The 23,195-nt window shown below is 39.3% G+C and overlaps 2 protein-coding genes across 4 annotated transcripts in view; one reads left to right on the forward strand and one right to left on the reverse strand.

The window, feature by feature from the left end:
* Positions 1 to 23,195, reverse strand: part of LOC309841768 (3 beta-hydroxysteroid dehydrogenase/Delta 5-->4-isomerase) — a 394,070-nt gene that overhangs the window by 252,343 nt on the left and 118,532 nt on the right. The window lies entirely within an intron of this gene.
* The window catches only part of WARS2 (tryptophanyl tRNA synthetase 2, mitochondrial), a 95,303-nt gene continuing 75,990 nt past the window's right edge, over positions 3,883 to 23,195 (forward strand). For 2 of the 3 annotated variants that reach the window (XR_014299299.1, XM_082685220.1), the window contains exon 1: positions 3,892 to 4,352. Coding sequence is in view for 2 of the 3 variants with exons in the window: in XM_082685220.1 (XP_082541346.1) it covers positions 4,263 to 4,352 (90 nt within the window). In the remaining variant the exon portion in view is untranslated. Of the gene's footprint in view, positions 4,353 to 23,195 lie in introns of all 3 variants that reach the window. The other variant, XM_082685221.1, reaches the window with a different exon arrangement.

Consider the following 23,195-nt stretch of genomic DNA (forward strand, 5'->3'; position numbering starts at 1 on the left):
TCCACCCTTGTCACCTTTCCCCAGTCCCAGTTGTGAAGTGGGAAAGAAGGTTCTTAAGGTTAAAAAAAAAAAAAAAAAAAAAAAAAAAAGTTGAATCTGGAAGAAACTATGCCTTGGCTCTTAATTTTAAGGGAAAGGTGCTCTGAGAAAAATTCTATTTTGCTACCCACATCACATAGCCACTTCTTTAATTTTGCTAGATGGCATCTTCCAGGAAAGTGATAGTAAAGTCTCCCTTAAGCCTCCTAAGCCATTTTCCCAAAGACCAGATAGGCCCCCGCTTATTATCCTTACACAAAGAAGATGGTATAATATGCACTTCACCACAGACTGCTAGGGAAAGACAGCATCTTTTAATGTTAGGAGTCAGAGATGAGTACATCAACCCTTTAAAAATCATTTAGTTGCCTCGACTTGGACACCTGACACAAATATGTGTCTTTAGGTGAAACCTTGCCTTTGGATCAGCCCTAGCCTTAACTACTTCACTTTATACTGATGTCACTTAATGTAGACACCTTGTCTGGAGATTGTGGTTCTTTCTATCCTACTCTTATTCATTGTGTGATTTTTGTCAAGGTACTTAGTATCTTTGGATTACTTTCATCGCTATGAAACGAGGGGCAGAACTAGAATTAAGCCAAAGATGGTGGTGGGGGGAAGGCAATCCCCCAGTCATTGTTACAGTTTCCCGCATACTTCAGTGACACTCATAAGTGATCTCACAGAAAGGTGGACTCTGTCTCACTTTGATTTAGGTCCTTAGAATCTGAGTCCAACATAAGATGGTATGGCCCTACCCCAACTTATGAAGAGCAAGGTTTACCTCCACTATGGAATCTCCTCCTCCATATTTGAAAAACGTATTTAATATAAAGGAAAGGTCAGAGGTGAATGGGTTGTGCTTTAAGTAAGTTTTGAACATAGATGCCATCTAGTCTTTGCAGTCTGCAAAATTCTTCCTTAAGTGAATAAATATGTAGGGCAACTCTCCATTACCTTGATCAGCATCTAATACCAACCTGACACTTAGAATTAAATTAGAGAAACAAAATTAGATACTTTGAGACTGGAGGGCTGATTACACTACTAGAGCTAAGAGTGGATTTAAACTCTTTCCTTATCCCATTTAAATCTAACTAGATATAAACTCTCCATTACCGAGGAATAAAGGTGTGTCTGCAGAGGTGGAGGTTCCCCTTGATGTTCTTGGACAAGGAAACCTAATCCTTTCTTCTGACACACATGGTTGCAATAGAAAGCGTTCCCCAACTGCCAGTCTGGTTTTAATCTATTGTTTCAAGCAAGACGAGATTTGCAGGGACTGTTAAGGAAAGAGCAGAATTACCAGAACTTATTATAAAATAAAAATGTTGATGAGAAATCAAATTTTAAACAAGTTTTCAAAGTTGTAGGCACAAACATCTGTAGACATACAGTGTATGCCAAAAGTATAGGACTATACAAGTTTTTAACTGTATCTAAAGTCTGCTTTGAGTACAACATTTATATATCATTTTACTAAAGTTCGTTGGCTTACCAACAAACCAAAATAATAGCAGTGGTGAAATAGTGCCAGTAAATACAGTGATGCTTCATTTAAAAACACTGTTGGACAATGAACTATTCCACAAGTGAACTTCTCATGTAACCGAACTACTCCTGCATTATGCAAGCTTGTAAAATGTTAATCACTTCGTATGCAAACATTTCAAAAGTGTATTATACAATTTTTCATTAAAAGATACACTGAATAATAATTTTCCTGAAGATGCAGGATTAACTTTGATCAATATCTAATACCAACCTGACACTTAGAATTGGAGAAACAAAATTAGATACTTTGAGACTCATTAAAATTTAAAATTCTCATTAAAATATGTTGACTAGTGCACTTCTTAGAGGAGCAGAAAATGGTGACCTTACACAATGTTGAGCTTTTCATGCTACTTTCCCAATGCCAAAAGGTTTCAGAATGTGGTTGTAAGAGAACAAAAGCAGACGAAACTAGCTTTGCTTTAAATTAAGACTAGTGTCTTTTCTACTGTCAGCTTTCCCTCCCGGCCATTAAAAACATACCAACCTCTGAAAATTAGTTACATACTTTGTCGAAGTAAAACTTAGATTTAAAATATGTGCCTGCTCTGTGCAAAGTATTATACTAGGTGCCAGGAGAAATTTAAAAAATAGAAAACCTAGTCCTTGTTCAAGGAGCAACCTGGCTGGCTGAGTGACACTCAAGAGTCATCAAGTCACTACTGTGATGGGAAACAATTTACTACTCTACGCTTAGTTTATTTATTACTCTAAGTTTCAGGTACTTTAAAAAAATAGATATTGAAGTTGTTCCATTTGTGTTCAGATATACCCTCTTCAATGGGAATATGCCTTGGAAGTATCTCCCATGGAAATATTATCAGTCACGTTGAGTCATTGCAGATAAAAGACTGAAATTACTGCTTGAGGAAATAAAGTGGGCAGGCCTGTGACAGCTTTCTGCTGTTAACCCTCCTTTTATTGCTAGGTTTTATCTTCTAATCCAGATGGCTGAACATGTCAGAAGTCTAACCTTACTAATTCCTAGGGTCATTTAATTTAATTAATAACATATCTGTAAAAAACAGTATTTTAATGCTTAGGCATTTATAAAACTGAATGTTTACAAGGGATACTGTGCATCTTTATAATGATCAATCATCCCTTTCACTGGCAAGCCTCTTAGCTCAGTTTCAGTAACCACCACATTTTTGGGGTTGTAAATATCTTTTGACTACTTACTTCTCATTTCCATCATCTGAGCACTTCTATTCCACAGATTCTACCTGGTGGTCTCAAAGAGTTCCATACTTTTAATTACCATCCGTTTTGTAGTTTGGCTCTCTCCTGACCTCCTGACCTACTTAATAGTCATCACATTCGGAACTAAGGCACACATCTCAAATTTATGAGACAAAACCAAACTCAACTGATTTAAGAATAACACTTGATTTTCTTAGGGTTTTTGTTTTTTTGGCCTCCATCATTCCAATTCCTTCCCTGCTTATTTCTACATTACACCAATTGCTCTTAAATTTCACCAGTACTTCATACCACTCTTAAGAGATCTTAATGTATGGTTTTAATTCACAAACTTTGTCTTAACCTGTTAAGATTTCAGTTGCTTTAAGAGTATGGGCATCCTTATTCCATTTATCTTGTACCTCTCCCTGTGGAAATGTGGTAATTTTCAGTATTTGTTCAATAGATAAATACAAGAAAACACATAAAGGAACTCTGACTAATCTCTTCTTTCTACATGTTTATTGATAGGTTCTTTTCTGTCTGGGAGCTTTTTGAGGGCATGAGCAGAAGCAGGAATGCAGTGTGGATTCTTCTCATAATTTAACCCAAAATGCAAACAATTTCTTTCATCAGGTATCACCTTCTGAAGCCCTCCCTGGACCAGGCTTAAGCGCCACAATTTTAACTATCCCTCTTCCCCAGTCTTGGGGTTTGCTTCTATAACACTTGAAACAGTGCGTTGTTTATTTGCCTGCTATGCACTAGGCCATGTTAAGATAGGTGTTTTGCACCTTCAGTAGCCAGCAGATGGTAGGGTTTAACAAAGGTCTGTAGATGGGTTTAACAAAGATTTGTTCTTTTTTTTTTTAATTTTTTTTAAAATATTTTATTTATTTATTTGACAGAGAGAAATCACAAGTAGATGGAGAGGCAGGCAGAGAGAGAGAGAGGGAAGCAGGCTCTCTGCTGAGGAGAGAGCCCGATGCGGGACTCGATCCCAGGACTCTGAGATCATGACCTGAGCCGAAGGCAGCGGCTTAACCCACTGAGCCACCCAGGCGCCCCTTTAACAAAGATTTGTAGACTGAATGCATCAATGAGGCCACATAAGTCTCATAGGACCACTTAATGCACTCTAACCGCATTGGGTAGGCCACATTCGTAGAGACACTTCTTAAAAGCTGCCTCTGCATGGCTAGAAGCCCAAAGACAATTTATTTGACTTTCAATCTGAAATGCTGCTACTAAAATCCCCGAAAGACATTCTCCCACCAGGAAGCCTGCACCAAGACCAGGTCTCCAGGGCAAACACTTAAAAGCCAAACCCCACCCCGTTCCTGTCCCCACCTGCTGGGCAAAGACCGGACTCCAGTACGCCCGGAAGACCGGGGCGCTTACGCAGCAAGCCAAACAGCCGCAACTCTGGGACTGGCTCTCTGGGCAGACGTCACTCAAGTCACTACGGCTCCTCCCCTCTCAAGATGGCGATGCGCTCAACGTGGAAGGCGCGTGGGTGCTGGAGCTGCATCCGGGCACTTCATAAAGGACCCGAAGCTGCTCAGACTCCCCAGGTAACCATAGCTGGCCTTTCTCCCGCCAGCTTCCGATTCGACTAGGTCCTTCTTGTCTCCCCTCCCTCCACTGGTTTCTCTCCCCGCGTTTCCACTGGAGAATACCGAGCCGCTTTTCTCCTAAGGTCCGCTCTCCGAAGACTGCCTTCCTACTTGGAACGCGGCGACGTCGCACGGATGCGCGATGACGTCACCCGCCGTGGAGGGCAGGAGCGCGCGTCCGCTACCCTGTTTGGCCTCTGCCTCTTTCCCTGTTCAGCTGTTGCCGGGCAACGCGGGAAGCCTGGTCCTCTGTGAAGTTCACAGACCAGAAGGCGGGTCTTTCCCCAGCTGCCCGCCTTCTCACGGTCCCATTACTATTTCACCCTTCTTACTGAGGGGCCAGTGGAGAAATTAGAGGAGGTTTTGTTAGGAATTGCGCGGTTTAAGTCGGAGCGCCCACTTGACATCTTCGTTCTGGCAGGGCTGCCTATCAGAGTCACGTGTCCATGCGTCTTCCTCTCGGGTTCCTCATTCCCCAAGGCAGACCTGCATGGAACAGGCTCTGTAAGGAAATTATTAGTTGCCAAAGTTGCTGTTTTCCGTTACCCTGTCGTGCTGAGAGCATGAACACCAGCTTCAACCCACCCCGTCAGTATTTCCAATTTTACCCTCTTGGGGGAGGAGGGAAATATATATATATATATATTATACAGTATATATATATATGTATATATATATATTCAGACATTTAGTAAATGAATGAGTGAAATGTCTGAATGAGTGAAAGGTGAGATATAGATATATATATCTATATCTCACCTTTCACTCATTCAGATATTTAGTAAATGTCTTACAAGTACGATCTTGGTGGTAGGCACTTTGTTGTACATCTCTTGGGACATATCTTCAGGGAGCTGTGAAGAAAATTGAGATTCAGTGGTTATCAGATGATTTCTTGGCATCCTCGCATATTCGTGGTTAAAATGCATAGGTGTGCGGATTTTGTGTGGGAACTGGTGTATTGGAAAAGAGCACCAGACCTGAAATTAAGAAATCGAAGTTCAAGAGATTTGTCTGCCACTCGCTAGTTCTGTGGCAGGACAAATCAATCTCCCCGGATTTATTTTCTTTAATAAAATGGGTGGAGGAAGGGTGGGACTGATTGACCCATTAATGTTCCTTCAAGCTTTGGAAAATCTGTGGCTCCATGATTATGAAGCCAAAGGAAGGCAACGTGATGAATTATGAAAACCAAGATTTGAGTTTAACTTGTTTTTCCAGTCATCTCATAAATTACTTAATGTTCTTTAGTTAAGTTTTCCTCCTTGAGATGGGCCTCACCAGATTAGTTTAAGGATAAAGGAAATACCAGATACCAAATACCATTTGTTGTCAACCAAATACCATTCGTTGTCAACGAAACAGCTACTTAAGTGTTATTTTACATTTCAGGCAGCACTTTTAGGTAAGAATTGATTCAAAATTAGATAAATCCATTCAGTACTCCTCTCTTTGAAGTTTGAGGGTTTGATTCTGCAGAACCAGAATTGGTTGATTACTATTTTATAGCTAGCTAACAGCGTGTTAAAACCTGTGGTACCAAAGTAACTAAACCTTAGCTCCAAACTTCCTCTTTCCAAACCGAAGAGGTGAGGATGTCATGAGAAATAGAAAATCAGAGAGAAAAGGAAAATAAGCTAGAGCCCACTAATGATTACCCAGGGAGTTTTAGGGCATTAAGTTATTATAAATGCTGAGAGAAAAGTTCTTAAACCTCTGGTATTGTTTCAGTGGAATTAATGAGTATGGTTATCTTAAGGTTAATCAACTACTAATCTAGATAGTTTCAAAAATGCAGAATTTCCAGAACAGATCAGTGTTTCTAAACCTTTAATTTATCTTTGAGTAGACTAAGAATTAATTGTAAGCAAGAGCATTTCTTTTTTAAAGTATAAATCTACATGTGATTTTCAGTCATGAACTATGATGGTTTGAAAAGCTAATGTAGTCTTTTGAAAAACCAACTGAGAAAAGATACAAAAATGTTTTCATAGTGTAATTATAATATTGTTTGTAAGTAAATATTTATTAAATATATGCACACACAAAAAAGACTGGAAGGAAACAACCAGTCTTTTTTGTTTTGCTTTGGTCTTCCTAAATAGTGGATTAAAAGTCACTTAAGTTTTCTTTAGACTTTCTATATTTTCCACATGTTCAAAATTGAAGATATATCACTTTTAGACTGAGAATAAAGTGTTAAAGCGTAAATCTCCATATAAATGCATAGTCATTAATATCATCTGTGATATTTTAGATCTCTAAAAACCTAAATCGATACTTGTCCCACAGTGCTATTATTAAAATGGCCTTAGAAAAGGAATAGAAATTTATGGCCACTTTTCCTGTATGTATCTTCTTTTTCTCTTGAAAAGCTTCCTTTGAAGTCAAAGCGATTTTTGTGAACAGATGCAGAAATATGTGAAGGAAGAATTAGATTCTTAAACCAGATGTATTGGACATTTTTACGATATCTCATAACCTTTGTAGAAAACAAAAATTATTTTGCAAGAGAATAGTCTAATAGAAACTACGTTTTTATCATATGGATGATTCTATCAGAAACTAAGAAATAGCCAAGTTGCTGGTTACTAGTTTGGTTACCTAGTTACTCCCTGAGGTAAGAGGCCAAAGTGAGTGAGCCAAGGCAGCGCTGTTTTGGAAACTATGACTGATAAAGTATTTTGATTCTTAGGTTGTTTCAACGTTTTCTTTAAAAAACAAAATCTTGAGTAATAAGGTTGGCTTCTAGGACCTTTGGTTACCTCAAAGGCAGGCTTTTGCCCCTCAAGTCTAGAGATAGACTCAAGTTTCAAATAAAAAATAGAGAGAAACCGGGAATAACAGTGTTTCAAGCCATACTCATTGTGAGTTGTCTACAATTTATGTGAAAGCTGTTTATTTTGCCAGGTGTGACCTCACAAAAAACTGTTGACGTTTGACAAGATGAGAGTAGTCGCAGAGTCAGAGGAATGAAGATTTGACATGCTACGTTTAAATAGTGATTGCATTAGGTAAATTTAAGCCTGTCATCGTTGGCCAAATACAGAATCCACACTTCTTGAAGCCTTAACTTATGATGGTGTTGTACCAAGAGTGAAATATTGATGGATAGTAGACTTTTGCAAGAATATCTGGAGTCATTCAGTGTAAAATGTCCACATTTTGCTGCAGTTGAACAACAAGCCTCACTCTTAGCTGTCCGAAGCGGGGTGTGGCCAGTATTAACAGACCATTCCTAATGTTAATGGCTACCAAGTTTAGCCATTAGATGAAGCAATCATGCCTGCAAAAAAAAAAGAAAAAAGAAAAAGAAAAAAAGGCAATGTATTAAATTATTTTTCTTGTATTCAGTTCTCATGACTAGGCTTTTCAAACAATTGCTCCTTTTTAAACTTTTTTTCTTTTAAATGATTTCAGATTTACCAAGTTGCAAAATTAGCAAAATTTACCTCCTTCACCAAGCTTCCTTTTACATAATCATAATACAATGATCAAAGCCAAGAAATAAGTTTGGTACAATACTAGCTAAAGACACATTTCAAATTTCACCAGTTTTTCCACTAGTCTCTTACAGGTCCTGGTCTGGGATCAAATCCAGGATCCCATATTGCATTTAACTGGCATGTCTCCTCTAATTTATGGCACTTCCTCACTCTTTCATGACCTTGGCACTTTTGAAGAGGATTGGTTAATTATTTACTAGTTTGATGTTTTCTCATGATTAGGTTATAGGTCTTTGGCAAGAATACCACCAAAAAGAAACTGTTCATAACAAGGCTTTAAGGCAGGTGTTAACACCTTATTTTAAATCATGAGGAAACTGACTTTAGTTAAGTAACTTGCTTAAAATCACAACGCTGATTAATTGTGGAATTAGGATGGTAAGATTTACTATTGGGATTTCCTTCCCTGTTTTGCAATTAATATTTGTTGTAGGTTTCTGTGATCTTAATGACATTAAAATGGGGTAGCTTTCCCAGTGACTTTTTCCTTAGCTTGTCTCTGCTCTGTTTTGTTCATCCAACTTGCATCAAGAGCTAATCAGCTTGGATAGCTCTAAGGAGCTTCTATAGACATCATTTTGCAAGACAATAACTGAGCTGGTTTGATGGGGGCTATTTCATCTCTGTGCTTTTCTTAAATGGTCTTGCATGGACCCACTCGAATGGCCCTTTTAAGCTTAATTCGCCTAGGAGTCCATTCACTTAAAATCCTTTTTAAAGATTTTTTAAAAAAAAAATTATTTATTTGAGAGAGAGACAGAGAGTGAGAGTGAAAGGGAGAGCATGAGAAGGGGGAGGGTCAGAGGGAGAAACAGACGCCCTGCATAGCAGGACTCCAGGATCCTGACCTGAGCTGAAGGCAGCCGCCTAACCAACTTAGCCACCCAGGTGCCCCTTTATTTTTTTTTAAGATTTTTCTTTTTAATTTTATTTATTTGAGAGAGAGAGAGAGAGTGAGAGAGAGAAACCTTTTTAGATTGGTTTTCCTTGCGAACTGACTTAGCTTATTAGAAATAATTTTTAAAAGTATATTTGAGTAGACAGTGGAAACTATTGATGGTAACTGATGAAAACAAAGAGGAGGAATAGTAAGAAGATGCTGAGGATTTTTGGTAGTAACTGTTCTTGGCATCCACAGCCAGGAATTGCTAAAGAGAGTAAAGGCTGCTCCCTGAGATCTTTCTCAGTCTTTTGCATGGCTGCAAGTTACAGAAGAACTGTCTGCAGAGACTTACCCAAATATATATACTTAAGCCTATATCCATACAAAATCCTGTCTTTCAGAAAAAGAATGGATATGTAGCTAGCACTTTCTATGGGCTAAGTCCCTGTGCTATGTGCTATACATACTTTATCTTGGGCAAATAATATTGTATCCATTTTATAGAAGAGGAAACTAAGGCTTGGAAAGATTAGGTAACTTTCCTAGGTCAGAGCTAGTAAATGGCAGCACCAGGATTCAAATTCAGCCTCATATATGCTTTTTCCACCGGTCCAGTCGTCTTCTCTTACCAAATAAGATTTTGTATCAATTCCTGTTAGATAAAACATAAAAGCAGAGTTTTTCTGATTTCAGGAATAGAGGAGTAGCTAGAGCCCTGCTTCCTTGACCTCACTACCTCCACTCCCCAAACCATCTCCTCCCCCACACATAAACAAGGACCTGGGAGATGAGGCCACACAATCTTAAATTTCTTATGATGACATTTGAAAAATACTTCAGCTTCCTAACATATCCAAGTAAGTTTGCTGGCCGAGGACCACATATGATGGATGAATTGTGTTCTAGGAGCTGCACAGAAAATAAGTAGTTTGAGAGTATTCACTTTGATATGTGTGTATTTTATCAATAAAATGCAACGTATGTTCCATTTATTTTAAGCTGCACAGGCACTAAAGATAATAGTAGTTGATTTTTCTTTTTCTCTCTCTCCTTCCTTCCTTCTTTCTTTCTAAACCCAGCTTACCTCTGCGTAGTATGCTGATCATTGTACACAAAGATGGTTCTCTGGATTCCCTCAGTCATTATTATAACTAACCCGGCCTCTAGCCTCCTCATAAAGAACGGTTATCCAGCTCTGCTCTTGATTCCATTCTACCGCTACCATTCAGGGTTCAGGAATTTCTCTGAGACTGCAACATGAGGCCTAAGGCGTCTTTTTGAATTTCCACAGGAGACATTTACTCATGGAGGGTGGCCACTGCTCTGCTGGTGTGAGACACTGGATGCAGAGAGATAATTTATAGGCACAGAGGTGCTACATGGACTCCAGCTTGACTTAATTTAACTCTGTCTGAGCATTTACAGTTTTCTCTATATATCATTTCTTAGCAATACCGTATCTTTTATTCCCAATAGGAGGCATAACACTTTCTCTTAACGTCCCTGCTTACTGGATGAGTCAAGATCATGTCAAGGTTTTCACACCACCCTGACATCTGAGTTCTGTTGGGCCTCTAGCCATTTATCAAAATTCATCTCCAGCTTTCTTTTTTTAATGGCACACAGTCATCCTGGCATCTTTTGAATGTACTTCTGGTTGGTTAAGGAACTGCCTTTTGACTGCCCACTATGTTTCCTAAAAGGCAGAGTTAAGGGCTCCTGGGTGGCTCATTCACTGGGTGTCTGCCTTCAGCTCAGGTCATGATCTCCCAGTCTTGGGATCAAGCCCCACATCGGGCTCCCTGCTCAGCAGGGACCCTGCTTCTCCCTCTTCTACTCCCCCTGCTTGTATTCCCTCTCTCTGTCAAATAAATAAATAAATAAAATCTTTAAAAATAAATAAATAAAAGGCAGAGTTAAGCCACTCTGATTTCTAACCAATGCAGATTCTCACCGCTTCTGCTTCTCAATCCCTTGCCCTCTAGGCTAGGACAGGAGCCAGCATGCAGGGCTGTCTCTCTGCATTCCTGCCCTGATGCTCTGACTGGGACTCACTATAGGGCCAGGCAAGTCCACTGTGGTTAGAGTCCTAAATGAATGACTTTGGTTCCATTGCTGCTTATCCCAGGTTTTTAGGATGATAAGTTGTAGATTTTTCATTAAGGGTATGTGAAAGCTTAAAATAAAATAACAAATCTCACCTTGCAAAAAATTTTCAAGTGGAATCTCTTATCTTCTGTAATATCCTGTTCTAACGTAACACTTTGTAGTCTCCAAAATGCTTCACATATTCTTTAATCCTGAGTGCAGCATACCAAGTTTCACTATTTAGTCACCTAAAATTTTGACTCACTGATTACATTCTCATCTTCTAATTTTTTTTAAACAGTTGTAATAACGATGAATCTAAGTAAATATCGGTGTTCTTTAAGGTTTTGGTTAAATGGATGTTATTTTCATATTTGTGTTGAAATCATTTAGCATTATTAACAAACACCATATAAACAATAGTGATGGTAGAGGTGATCCTAGCACACATTTATGTTTACCATGTACCAAGCATGATTTTAAGCACTTGACATCCATTAGCTTATTTAATCCAGGGAGGTTTGTGCTAATATGAACCCCGTTTTGTCGATGAGAATAGTAAGAGGTTAAATGACTCACCCAAGGTCACATAGCTAGCAAATGTTAGAGCCAAGATATAAACCCTGGTAGCCTGATTCCAAAGTCTGTACCCTAACTGTAATAAAATGCCATTAAAGTTTGGAACAAATTACCCATGGTACCATTCTGATAACTGCTTTGCAACTTTTAAATCTGTTTCATGAAAGCCACTTATATATCTTGCCATGGTGACATGTAGAGCAGAATTATAAATCATCCTTTGTTGTCACTGCCTCTACACTCTTGTTTGACTCAATGAATTATGATGAAGGAGCAAAGGTGTCTTGTGAATTTATCTCCATGTCTCTATTTGGCTACTGCCACTAAAATTTCTGTGTATAAAATCAGGGCTTTAAACACATGAGTCCCAAGGTGCATGTAGGAAGCTCTGTTTACACACAGTCTATAGCTAAAAGGTCAAACTGCGCACAGCCCTGCAGGCAGAGGGGAGGTGGTGAGTGCTGAAGCTGATGGATGACCAAGGGACACTATCTAGGGTCTAGTTGGGATTTATGGCAAGAGTACTTTCTTCAAAAGTAGGAGAGGTGCAAAGTGGGAAAACAGGAGAGATGAAAGTAATTAGTGGTGTGGACCATTTCTGCAAGTGATAAGTAAAAATGTTATGCTAAGGAATCCTCATTCCAAGGAGCTTTTAAAGGGGCCTCTAATTCAGTGAATGAATTAAAGTGAATTGTTTCTCGTTAGTACATTAATTAGGTTGCTGTTGAGGTTTTAAAATGAGCGACATTGAACAATTTATTTTACACGCCAAATAAAAGACTCCTCATAACCTTTTCCTAATACTCCCCATGAACAAAGACTGCATGGGCCATTCTACTTTATAGTCGTTCAGGCCCACACTTTACTCACTATGTTACCTTGGGCCCCTTTCAGGAAGCTGGAGAATGTAATGGAAAAGGGATATGGAGCTGTTTACCCAAATCCCTGATTTGGATTCCTGTCCTCCCATGGGGAGAATGAGCTAAGCAGCCATTCCATAAATTTGCTGGAAGAGAAAAGAGGTCTCTTAAGCAGAGGCTAAGTGTGCGGCATAAGGGTGTCCGAAGGGAGATGTTAAGGACCAGACTATGTGGAAGCTCTTGCCAGTTCCGGGGAGAGAGCCAGGTTGGCCTTCCATAGGATACTAGTTACCTGGCCATCTTGGTTGTGAAGGAAGATCCTTCTCTCCGGGCAGGCAACTTTGGCTTCTCCAATGGCTGGCAACTTTCCAGCCAACCCCATGCCAGCAAGCTGTGAAACTCAGTGACCTAGAGAAGCAAATGTCTAGAGAATAAGCAATCACATGAACATTATACTTGTCATTTTAAAGTTTACTGGCCCCTTCTCAAGAGGAAGTGCAATAAAGCAGAAGGTACGTGACTCTTGGGATCAAGTTAGGCCTGGTTGTACCAGTTCTGTGATGCCAAGAAAATTATCTAATCTCACTAAACTTTAGTTTTCTCATCTGTAAGGTACTCATAATAATGCTTATAGGAATATGTGGATCCGAGTTCCTGCCATATATATATATGGCTCTTCGCAAAAGTCTTTTTGCCAGTGCATAGAACCTAGTGGGTCATTTATGCTGGATGATGATGATTTCTTCAATAACATATAATTCTACTCAGTGAACTTTCTCTCCTCTACCCTTATCAATCTTAATAATCCTTTGATTCCCCCATCACCATACTTTCCTACCCTTCCATTCCCCATCCCCCAAATCATTCTCCCAGATTAATCCCCTTAAAGCAGCATTCTAATTATGGCTTCTCCCCTTGCTCAGCAACCTTTGGGGGCCTCTAATGAAATTTAGTCCCCTTAGAGCTCCACATACAAGACTTTCCACAGTCTAGATCCAAAACACTTCTCTAGGCCATTGCTGCCTTACATTACATGGATCCTTTGTCTTGGTGTTCATAGAATTTCTAAGTTTGCACAGAGCTCTTCCCTTTTACTTCTTTGTTAATGCCACTGTCTCTTCATGGAAAGGCCTTTCTTCCCATTCTTATTTGTCTGTATTCCACCATTAAAAAAAATGAAACAGAAATACACAATTCCAGACTTCAAGTTATATTACAAAATTATACCAATTAAAACAATATGGTACTGGCACAAAAATAGACACATAGACCAATGGAACAGAACAGAAAACCCAGAAATGAATCCACAACTATATGGTCAGTCTTTGACAAAACAAGAGAGAATAATCCAAAGGAAAAAAGATAGTCTCTTCAACAAATGGTAGTGGGAAAACTGGACAGCAGCATGTAAAAAAAAGAAGGAAGGAAGAAAGAAAGAAAGAAAGTGGACCACTTTCTTACACCATACACAAAAATACATTCAAAATGAATTAAAGAGCTAAATGTGAGACCTGAAACCATAAAAATCCTAGAGAACACAGGCAGTAACCTTTTTGACATTGACTATAGCAGCTTTTTCTAGGTATGGCTCCTGAGGCAAGGGAAACAAAAGCAAAATTAAACTATTGGGGCTTCATCAAGAAAAAAGTTTCTGCACAGCAAAGGAAACAATCAACAAAAATAAAAGGCAACCTTCAACTAGAAGATATTTTGAAATGGAATTTCTGTTAAAGAGTTAGTATCCAAAATATATAAAGAACTTATTGAACTCAACATCTCTAAAATAATCCAATTTAAAAAATGGGCAGAAGACATCAATAAACATTTTTCCAAAAGATACATATAGATGGCCCACAAACACATGAAAAGATACTCAATGTCACTGATCACCAAGGAAATACAAATCAAGTCTGACATCTGTCAGAATGGTCAAAATCAACAATGCAAAAAACAAGTGCTGGTGAGGATATAGAGAAAGGGGAACGCTCTTACACTGTTGGTGGGAATGCAAACTGGTGCAGCCACTCTGGAAAACAGTATGGAAGTGCCTCAAAAAGTTAAAAATGGAACTACCCTACAACCAGCAATTGCACTAGTAGCTATTTACCCAAAGAATACAAAAACAGTAATTCAAAGGGGTACATGCACCATGATGTTTATAGTAGCATTATTTCCAATAGACAAATTCTGGAAATAGCCTGTGTCCACCAAATGATGAATGGATAAAGAAGAGGTCACACACACACACACACACACACACACACGCACACACATATGTATAAAATAGATATATGATGTGGAATATTACTCAACCATCAAAAAGAATGCAATGACATGGATGGAGCTAGAGTGTATCATGCTAAGCAAAAGAAGTCAGTCGGAGAAAGACAAAGATATGATTTCACTCATACGTGGAATTTAAGAAACGAAACAAATGAGCAAAGGGAAAAAGAGAGACAAAGACAAACTAAGAAACTGACTCTTAACTATAGAGAACAAACTGATGGTTAATGGGAGTGGGGGTTGGGGGATATTGAATAAAATAGGTGGTGGGGATTAAGGGAGGCACTTGTCATGATGAGCACCAAGTGATGTATGGAAGTGTTGAATCACTATATTATACATCTGAAACTAATATTACCCTGTATGTTAACTAACTGGAATTTACAACAACAACAACAACAACAACAAAAACAGAACTTCTATATTGGTTCCAGGAAACTTTGTTCTGAAGTTGGAAATGGTTGCTCCCATTTTGAAGTTTTATAGGACTTTGTACTTTCCTTATAGAAATTAACACATCCTTCCTTATATTCTGTCTCTGTTTATAAGCATTTGCTTTAGGACAGATGGAGAGTGTGCTCTTTTTTTATTTAGACCTTTTATGAACACTCCAGCAGGAAATGGCTTATAATTAATACCAGGATTCCACAGGTGCAGCCTTAGGCTGCTACTCAGCAGGCAGATCTTACCAGAAGTAAATTCATGGAGACCTCCACCAGTCATAAAAGCTGGGGAGGGAAGGATTCTTCCTGTTGAGCCTCGGCTATGATAATTATATGTGTGAGAAAATGAGTTATTACTTAAATCTTTGGCGTAATGATTCCTGTAACAGAAAGAGCTCAATAATTATTTCACTGAATGAATTCAGTGAAAAGTAAAGCCAAGGAGGTCAGATGAGAGAAAGGGCATACCACTGGCATTTAGCATATTGTTGAATTTAAACCATACAATTTTATGTATATTTCTATGTATCTAATTTTAGAAGATGTTCAGTGTTTGCTGCAGTTCATAAATGATCTTATTATTGCCCTAAGTATCCAGATATTTATAAGTGATTGGAAGATGATACCAACTTTATTTCAGTGATTTTCCAAGAAGGCTGCTGTCATTTCCAACTTGTTGCTATAACCGACTTTTATTGCTCCTCTAGCTCTAAATTTATTTTCACAGACATAGCTTATTCTACTGCAGTTTGCTATGCATATCATTTTAAATTTTGCTGCCTCTGTATATAGAAGAGTATACACACACACACACACACAGGATTAAGATGAGAACCTTTTATTTGGAGCATAGTTTTGCCTCAGAATACTGTCTGGTTCAATAAATGTCCTGTATTATTAATACAACAACTGATGTTTTGTTTTCTAATATTATAAATCAAGAGTTCATGTAACTCATGAAGGAAATAAAAAGCTCATTTATTATATCAACATCACCTTCTTTTCTTAATTGTCCGTCCTTAGTCCCTTTAAAGCAACCTGTCAAACTATGCCTAGTACCTTTGCTCTATTGGTCTTGGTATGCCCTTCATAGATAAATAGCCCTAGGTCCCACTGTCCTGTTATACTATGTAGACAGTGAAGTCATTGGTAAGCTTACAGTTTAATGCTGTTTATTTTTCTTTGCACCGTAGTAAGAGTAGAGCAGTGTGATTCAAGCAGAATTTAAATCTATAATACAAAGAGTGTATATTCTCTTCTTTTTAAAGTGACCAGTAGTATTTTAGTAGTTGATAAGGAAAGTTTTATTGTTATATTTGTTACCAATTTATCCTTGACATGTTTACTAAAACCTTAAATCAACCCAGCATAATCATAGAACTGTCACAGATTGTCCTGTCTGTTAAAAGGGATTGGACTGCAGTATCTTCCAGATAAAGTCTGTGACTACAGTGGCCAGACATCTTGTTAAATCAGGGACCGGTTATACCCATAAATCTTTTAAAATGTCTTGCAAATTCCAGTGTTTCAACATCCATATGACATCTCCCACATTGTTTTTCACATTCTAAAATGGAAGAAAAATTCTTTAGCAGACATGTGTCCTTAATTTTGATTGGGAATATATTAACATGTCTATGACTCAACTAGAGACACAGTGTATGCTCTAGTCTTAACGTCTAAATAGGAGACTTGGGAGTCAGACTCCCATGATACCTGTCTTCTTGAGGGCCAAATACCCACCTTTAGAATTGGAGATAGGGTCATCCAGCTTCCATCTGGACCACATGTTAGGAGGGATGGGGAGAGAAAAAGGAGTGGATCTTCAAAAAGGAGTAACAAAGTCATGACTGCTGTTAGGATTACTGCCAGATGAATAACACTTACATTTGTGTCTTCTTTAGTGAAATCATCAAGAAAAGCCTGTAAAGTGGGAAAACTAATTTTTAAAAAGCAAGGGTTTTTAACCCTCCATAGGCTCAAACTCTAGGAGAGAGCCTAGAGTTGATGAAGCTGAACAGAGATAGGAGAAGAGTTGCTGGAGGGTGAGTGTGGATCTAGGGATTTCAAGGAGGTAGAAGATTTCAAAGGTGCAATAAAGAGCGAGATAGTGGTGTGGTCCAGTAACGACTAAAAATTATTCACTGGTTGGGCACCTGGGTGGCTCATTGGGTTAAAGCCTCTGCCTTCGGCTCAGGCCATGATCTTAGGGTCCTAGGATCGAGCCCCGGATCAAGCCCCACATCGGGCGCTCAGCTCAACAGGGAGCCTGCTTCCTCCTCTCTCTCTGCTGGCCTCTCTGCTTACTTGTGATCTCTGTCAAATAAATAAATAAAATCTTTAAAAAAATAGTTTAAAAAAATTATTCACTGGCATGTACAATTGGTATGTCACTAAAGATATAATCAAGCACAGCTTCTGAAGAGTTATTGGTGCCAAAGATTAATTTCAGTGAGACAAGAAGTAAGGAAGTAGGGATTGTTGTTTTGTGGATCCTGAGTGAGAAGGAAGTGTCAGAGAGGGGGAAGAGAGCTATAAAGAATGGTCTGAGCAAACAAAGTTTTTGGTGGTAGGGCCTTTTAAGATGGAAATGACTTGAGCATGATTATAGGAACCAGTGAGAAGGGAGAGGTTGAAGATACAGGAAAGAGATGGAAAGAAACAAGAAATGCAATCCAGAGGAAATGATTAAACACACTAGGAGAGACAGATCAACCCCGAGACTGAAGGAAAGTTGACTGTGTGTCTAGATCAGTTTTCTGGGAATAGGATGGGAAATCAGGGACTTCAAAACCTGTGGGGTATAATTCTCCGAGGGCTTAGCCGAGGAGGTGAGATAGGTTAGTGGTTTACTGTATGAACTCTAAAGTCTGACTGGGTTCAAATCCAAGTTCTACTACTTGATAACTACATGTCCATGGGCAAGTTACTGAACCTCTCTGTCTCATTTTCTTCATCTTGTAAGTTAAAATCTTGAATTCTGTGGTCAGACTTCTAGGGTTCAGAGCTAGTAAACTCCACCACTTAAGTCCCTAACTAGCATTAAGTACTTGGCAAGTATTAACCTTTCTGTGCCTTAATCTCTTCCTCTGTAAAACAGAGAAAATAATAGTATCTACCTCAGAGGACCACTGTGAGGATTAAATGAGTTATTATAAGTGTCTAGAATAGTACAGGGCATATTGTGAGGGCTATATGAGTTTAGAAAAAGGATTCAATAAGCAGTGTTGAGAGTTGAGAGCCTAAATGAGATAAGAAACCAGAGATTAAATTTAATAGGTAAATTCTGCATTGCTTTGAGATTTTTCACCAAAAGTGCTTAGCTAACAAGGTGTATAAGTGAAGAACAAGCTTTCTAGCCTTGATCCAGGGTTGGCCTTTTATGTGGCTACTGAGACTTAATGGCAAGAGCAGTTAGGGTTACAAAGAGACCAGAGTCCAAATGATTGACCTTGGAGCGGGGCTGGGTAGGGAAGAGGAGAGGACAAATAGGGACTGCTGCACCAGGAAAAAAAATAGGCAAATCAGAGGCTCTGAGTCCTAAATGAGCTTTGGGAGCAGGTATAATAGAAATAAAAGCATGAAGAGTTGAAAGGTAGAAGATTTCAGACTAAGTGGAATATTGACATTTATTATTTCAAAAAGGGAGGAGTCATGGGTGATGACAAGGTCCAGTAGCTAACTGTAAGAGTAGGTGCTTGAAGCTAAGAGACCAAACGGATGTATCGAATCTTGTGTCTTGCATGGATACTGCACCTGATCCTTGAACTCTCTCGGATAACGGAAGTTAGGGAAGAAAGAGAGCCAGCTTCCTAAGCCTTTAATTGATGGGAGGAGAGGATTCAAGAGGTGGGAGCCTAACAACAAAGGGCTGCATATGTGTAAACAGTTAATCTCTGAGTTTTGTAGCCGTGTAAGACATTTTGGTCCATTTATGCCCAACGTCTCCTGAACTATTAAAAGACTATTCAGTGGAATATTACTTGGATTTGTCACCTGGTGAACTGGGTCTTCATCTCTAATTCATGGGAGTAATAAAGTCATGAGTATTTTATTTGTATTGATGTATTCAACAAATATTGAACGCTTAAAATGTGCAAGGTGTTGGAGACAGACCATTGGAGAACATAAACAAAAATCTTACATTTCAGAGGCAGAAACAAATAATAAGTAATTAAAATATATAATGTGTTAGGTGATAAAAAGTGATATGGAAGAAAAAAATAAAGCAGAGACAGGAGATGGTAAGTACAGTTTGAGATTAGGTGGTCAGTGAAGGCTTCCAAAAGGGTGACATTTGAGGAAAGACACAGAGGTGGTAAGAGCATGTATGAAGTGTGTATCTGGGGTGAGAGCATGCCACGTGGAGCAAATGAGAATGGAAGTGGGCTAATCTGGCATGTTTGGAGACCAGCAAGGAAGCTCATGTGGCTGAAGAAAAATGAGTGTTTCCTTCGTTTAGCAAATATTATAGAGTACTTAGTATGTGTTGGATACTTCTCTAAATACTTTGCAAATATTAAGTCATTTAGTTCTCGTAACAGTCCTGTATAAACCCAGTGCTGGTGCTGACAGATGAGGATCTAAAAAATAGATGTTAAGTAACTCGTTACAGGAGCAACAAAATGCACATAGCCAAAAAGGAGAGGGAGCAAGAGTTCTAACCTTGGGTTGAATTATGCTGCCCAAAATAGGAGAAGGACATGAAGTCAGATGGCTAATAGACAGAAGTGGGGATTCAATTATGTAGAACCTCAGAAGCAATTATGATGACTGTCTTTTACATGGGTTGAGTTGGAAAGCCACTGGAGGACTTGGTTTAGAGGAATGTTATGATCTGATGAAGGTTTTAAAGCTTCCTCTTACTGCTAAGTTAAAAATAGAATGTAGAGAAGCAAGGATAGAAGCAAGGAGACCAGTTAGGTGGCTAGATCCAAGATCCAAGCAAGAGACAGTGATGGCTCGAACTTGGGTGAGTGGAACAAATGGTTTCATGAGAACTGGTCAGATTCTGGATATTTATTTTGAAGGAGGTAAAGCCAGTAAAATTTTCTGAGTAGATGTAGGATGAAAGCCAGAACAGGTCGACCAATTTCAAGGCTTTTGGCTAGAGCAAGCGGAAAAATGAATTTGTCACTTACTAAGATGGTAAAGACTATAAGTAGAAAAAATCTTAGGGGCGCAGATGAGTTGATTTTTAGATATGTGGAATTTAGATGCCTAGGGAACATGGAAGTGGAGATGTCAGGTAAGCAGTTAAGATTCATGAGACCGAAGCTCAAGGGTCAGGTCTAGATGGGGCTGAAAGTATGTGAGATTTTGGTACAGAGACTGGGCGCTTAAAGCTCTAAGACTGGATGTGATCACTTACCTAGTGTTTGTAGAAAGAGAAGAGAAATGTTCCAAGTACTAAGCCTGTGGGCATTGCAACATTAAGAGATTAGAATAATGAGAAGAACCAACCAAGACAGTAGTATCCAGATGCGTGGAAGGAAAAGTAGAAAAAGGTGACTGCCCACAAGCCAAATGAGGAAAATGTTTCATAAACCAATGCACGTGCACATGTGCACACACACACTCAAGTCCATTCACATACCCACACGCAGACCACATATCATCTGTGAATTTAGAATGAGAGAGTACCAGTCACTTTTGTTTACTGATTACCATAGTCTCTACTTGCAGGCAAATTTAATTAGAAAACCAGATTATTAAATAAGGTAGCTTGATGGGTGGGGAATCAAAACAAGGAGAGTTCATTAGATCACCTTTTTGGCTAGTGTAATCAAGTCATCTCCATTATGGGACATACCTGCTCCTTGAGCAACATATTCTTGTTCTCTTTCACAGCACCATTTCCCTTGGACAGCTCTTTAAAACACAGGGCCGGGGCGCCTGGGTGGCTCAGTGGGTTAAAGCCTCTGCCTTCGGCTCAGGTCATGATCCCAGGGTCCTGGGATCCAGCCCCGCATAGGGCTCTCTGCTCCGCAGGGAGCCTGCTTCCTCCCCTCTCTCTCTGCCTGCCTCTCTGCCTGCTTGTGATCTCTGTCTGTCAAATAAATAAATAAAATCTTAAAAAAAAAAAAAACAACATAGGGCCAAGGTTTTCCCAAGAGAGCTGCTTTTCTAAGCTTCTGCCCTCCAGGGGACATAGTCTTTCTTTAGATATGTTAATGTATCTCATCCTGTTTCTATTAAGTCTTGTCCTCAGAGTTCTTATACTTTTTGTGGGGGAGGTCACTATTTCCTTTGATTAAAATGTGGACCTTCTACCAAGAAAAATATGTCCATAAACTCTCAAAACTTTGTGTGCCATTTCAGAAGCCCATAAACCGTGGTTAAAAACTCCTACTTTAACTCACAAACGGTAGACTTCCTTCCTTTCAAATAGTGAGCCTTCCTCCTCCTTGCCTTCGCTTCCTCTACCCAGTTACAAAGCTGGTCTTATGATCTACGCCATTGGGTTTTTATGTGCAATGGTTTCTCATGAAGTGTTTGTGGTACTTCAATCCATAAAGCCTCTTGTCTGGAGAGTGAGGTTGACCTTCATACCTTATTCCTTTCTATGAATGGCTTTATAAGTGAACTTCTAATGTATGCAGTAACCAACATGTAAGGCTCACGCTAGCCAGTTCTGCAATTCAGTCTTTAGTGGGGGTGTGAGAATCTTACTCTAAGAAGCTGCTGCTTATACATTTAGGATAGATATATTTTCTTAAAGTTTTGGAGGAAATAGAACAAGATTGAAAATATCTGCTTGAAGGGCAGAAAAAAAAAATGTCCGCAAGATTAAGAACAACACTCATCCGAACTTCACAGAAAGTGTCATGAGAGTGTCAGTGATTAGAACTGATCAGATATTTGGCTGTCCTTTTCAACCAGAAGATGGATTTGAACCAGATTACCACATCCATGGTTTAGTTTTGAAGAGAGAGAGAAAAAAAGCCAATTATTTGTCTCTTTGTTCAAAGGCTTTTTTTGGGGGGGGGGGGATATCATAGATCTCTGAACAGCTAGTAGAGAATCCAGCCTTTCACATCCATTAAGGTTAGCTCTGAAACTGTTGAATTTGATCTCTTCCATTTGCCATCTGGATACAGTAGAGAAAAAGCTATTCTGCATTGGGTTGCTGGACACCATCCAGAAAATAATATGTCAGGGGCATCAAAGGCTTGAGGCCCTTGGTCCAGTCTGTCTAATGATCACAGGGCAGGTCTGCTCTCCAGTTTTGTAGAATGTTTGAGTTTTGCAGTGACAATATATATCCCAGTAAAATAGATCACAAGGATTACTGCCAACTTGTCAAAGCTAGGATTCTTCCACCAGAGACTTCAAAAACGGACCAGATTTTAATTGGGCAAAGCTCGGTTTGAGGAAGCCCCATCTCATCCCAGTCTATCCCCTTTTCTTAGGGAGGGAGGGCACTTCATGAAAGGAGGGTTTTAATTCATAGATTGTTTCGTCCCACACCCAAACGCCAAACTTGATGCCTCCTTAAAATTGACCTCATTTAACGTTGTACTCCTTATCCTGTTTCTAAGTGGGCCCGCTATCGGCCAGCTAATGACCATACTGGCGGCTTTCCAGGAATCTGACAACCACATCTCATTATTCACACCAACTGGAGCCAATTGTGGCTGGATTTTTTTTTTTTTCTTTTTATTCTGTTATTTAAAAATGTGAATAGGAAGCAACAGCAAGCAATGGCATGTCGTTTGGTCTCCTCTGGGATTGGGGAGGAGCCTTGCATAATAGGACCTGTAATATCAGGGAGCATATGGCTGTGTTTTAAGGTAGCTCGAGGCCATCTAACTCTAAGCGCCGATAAAGCAAGCTTTGGTTTGAATCTTTGCAGGATGTACTTAGGGATGAATTTATAGCTTGTGCAATAGGGAAAAATTGTAGGACAACTGCCATTCTGTCTCTTACCCTGGGAAGGGAGGGCAGGAAGAGCTGCCAAACCCTAACCACAGACATGACTCTTCCTTGTGGACAGGAATGGTCCCCACGCTGCAACCTACGGACTAGCGCAGCTTCCAAGTCTCTCACACTGACAGCTGGAGAAGCCCGTGCTGGGGTCCAGCCAGCTTACTGAAGGGGCATCATGGACAAGCAGCACTCTGGTTTTGTACCTTGTTCAGTTTATCCAGTAGATCCAA

The sequence above is a fragment of the Mustela nivalis genome (assembly GCF_964662115.1).
Source record: "Mustela nivalis genome assembly, chromosome: 10".
Classification (NCBI taxonomy): domain Eukaryota; kingdom Metazoa; phylum Chordata; class Mammalia; order Carnivora; family Mustelidae; genus Mustela; species Mustela nivalis.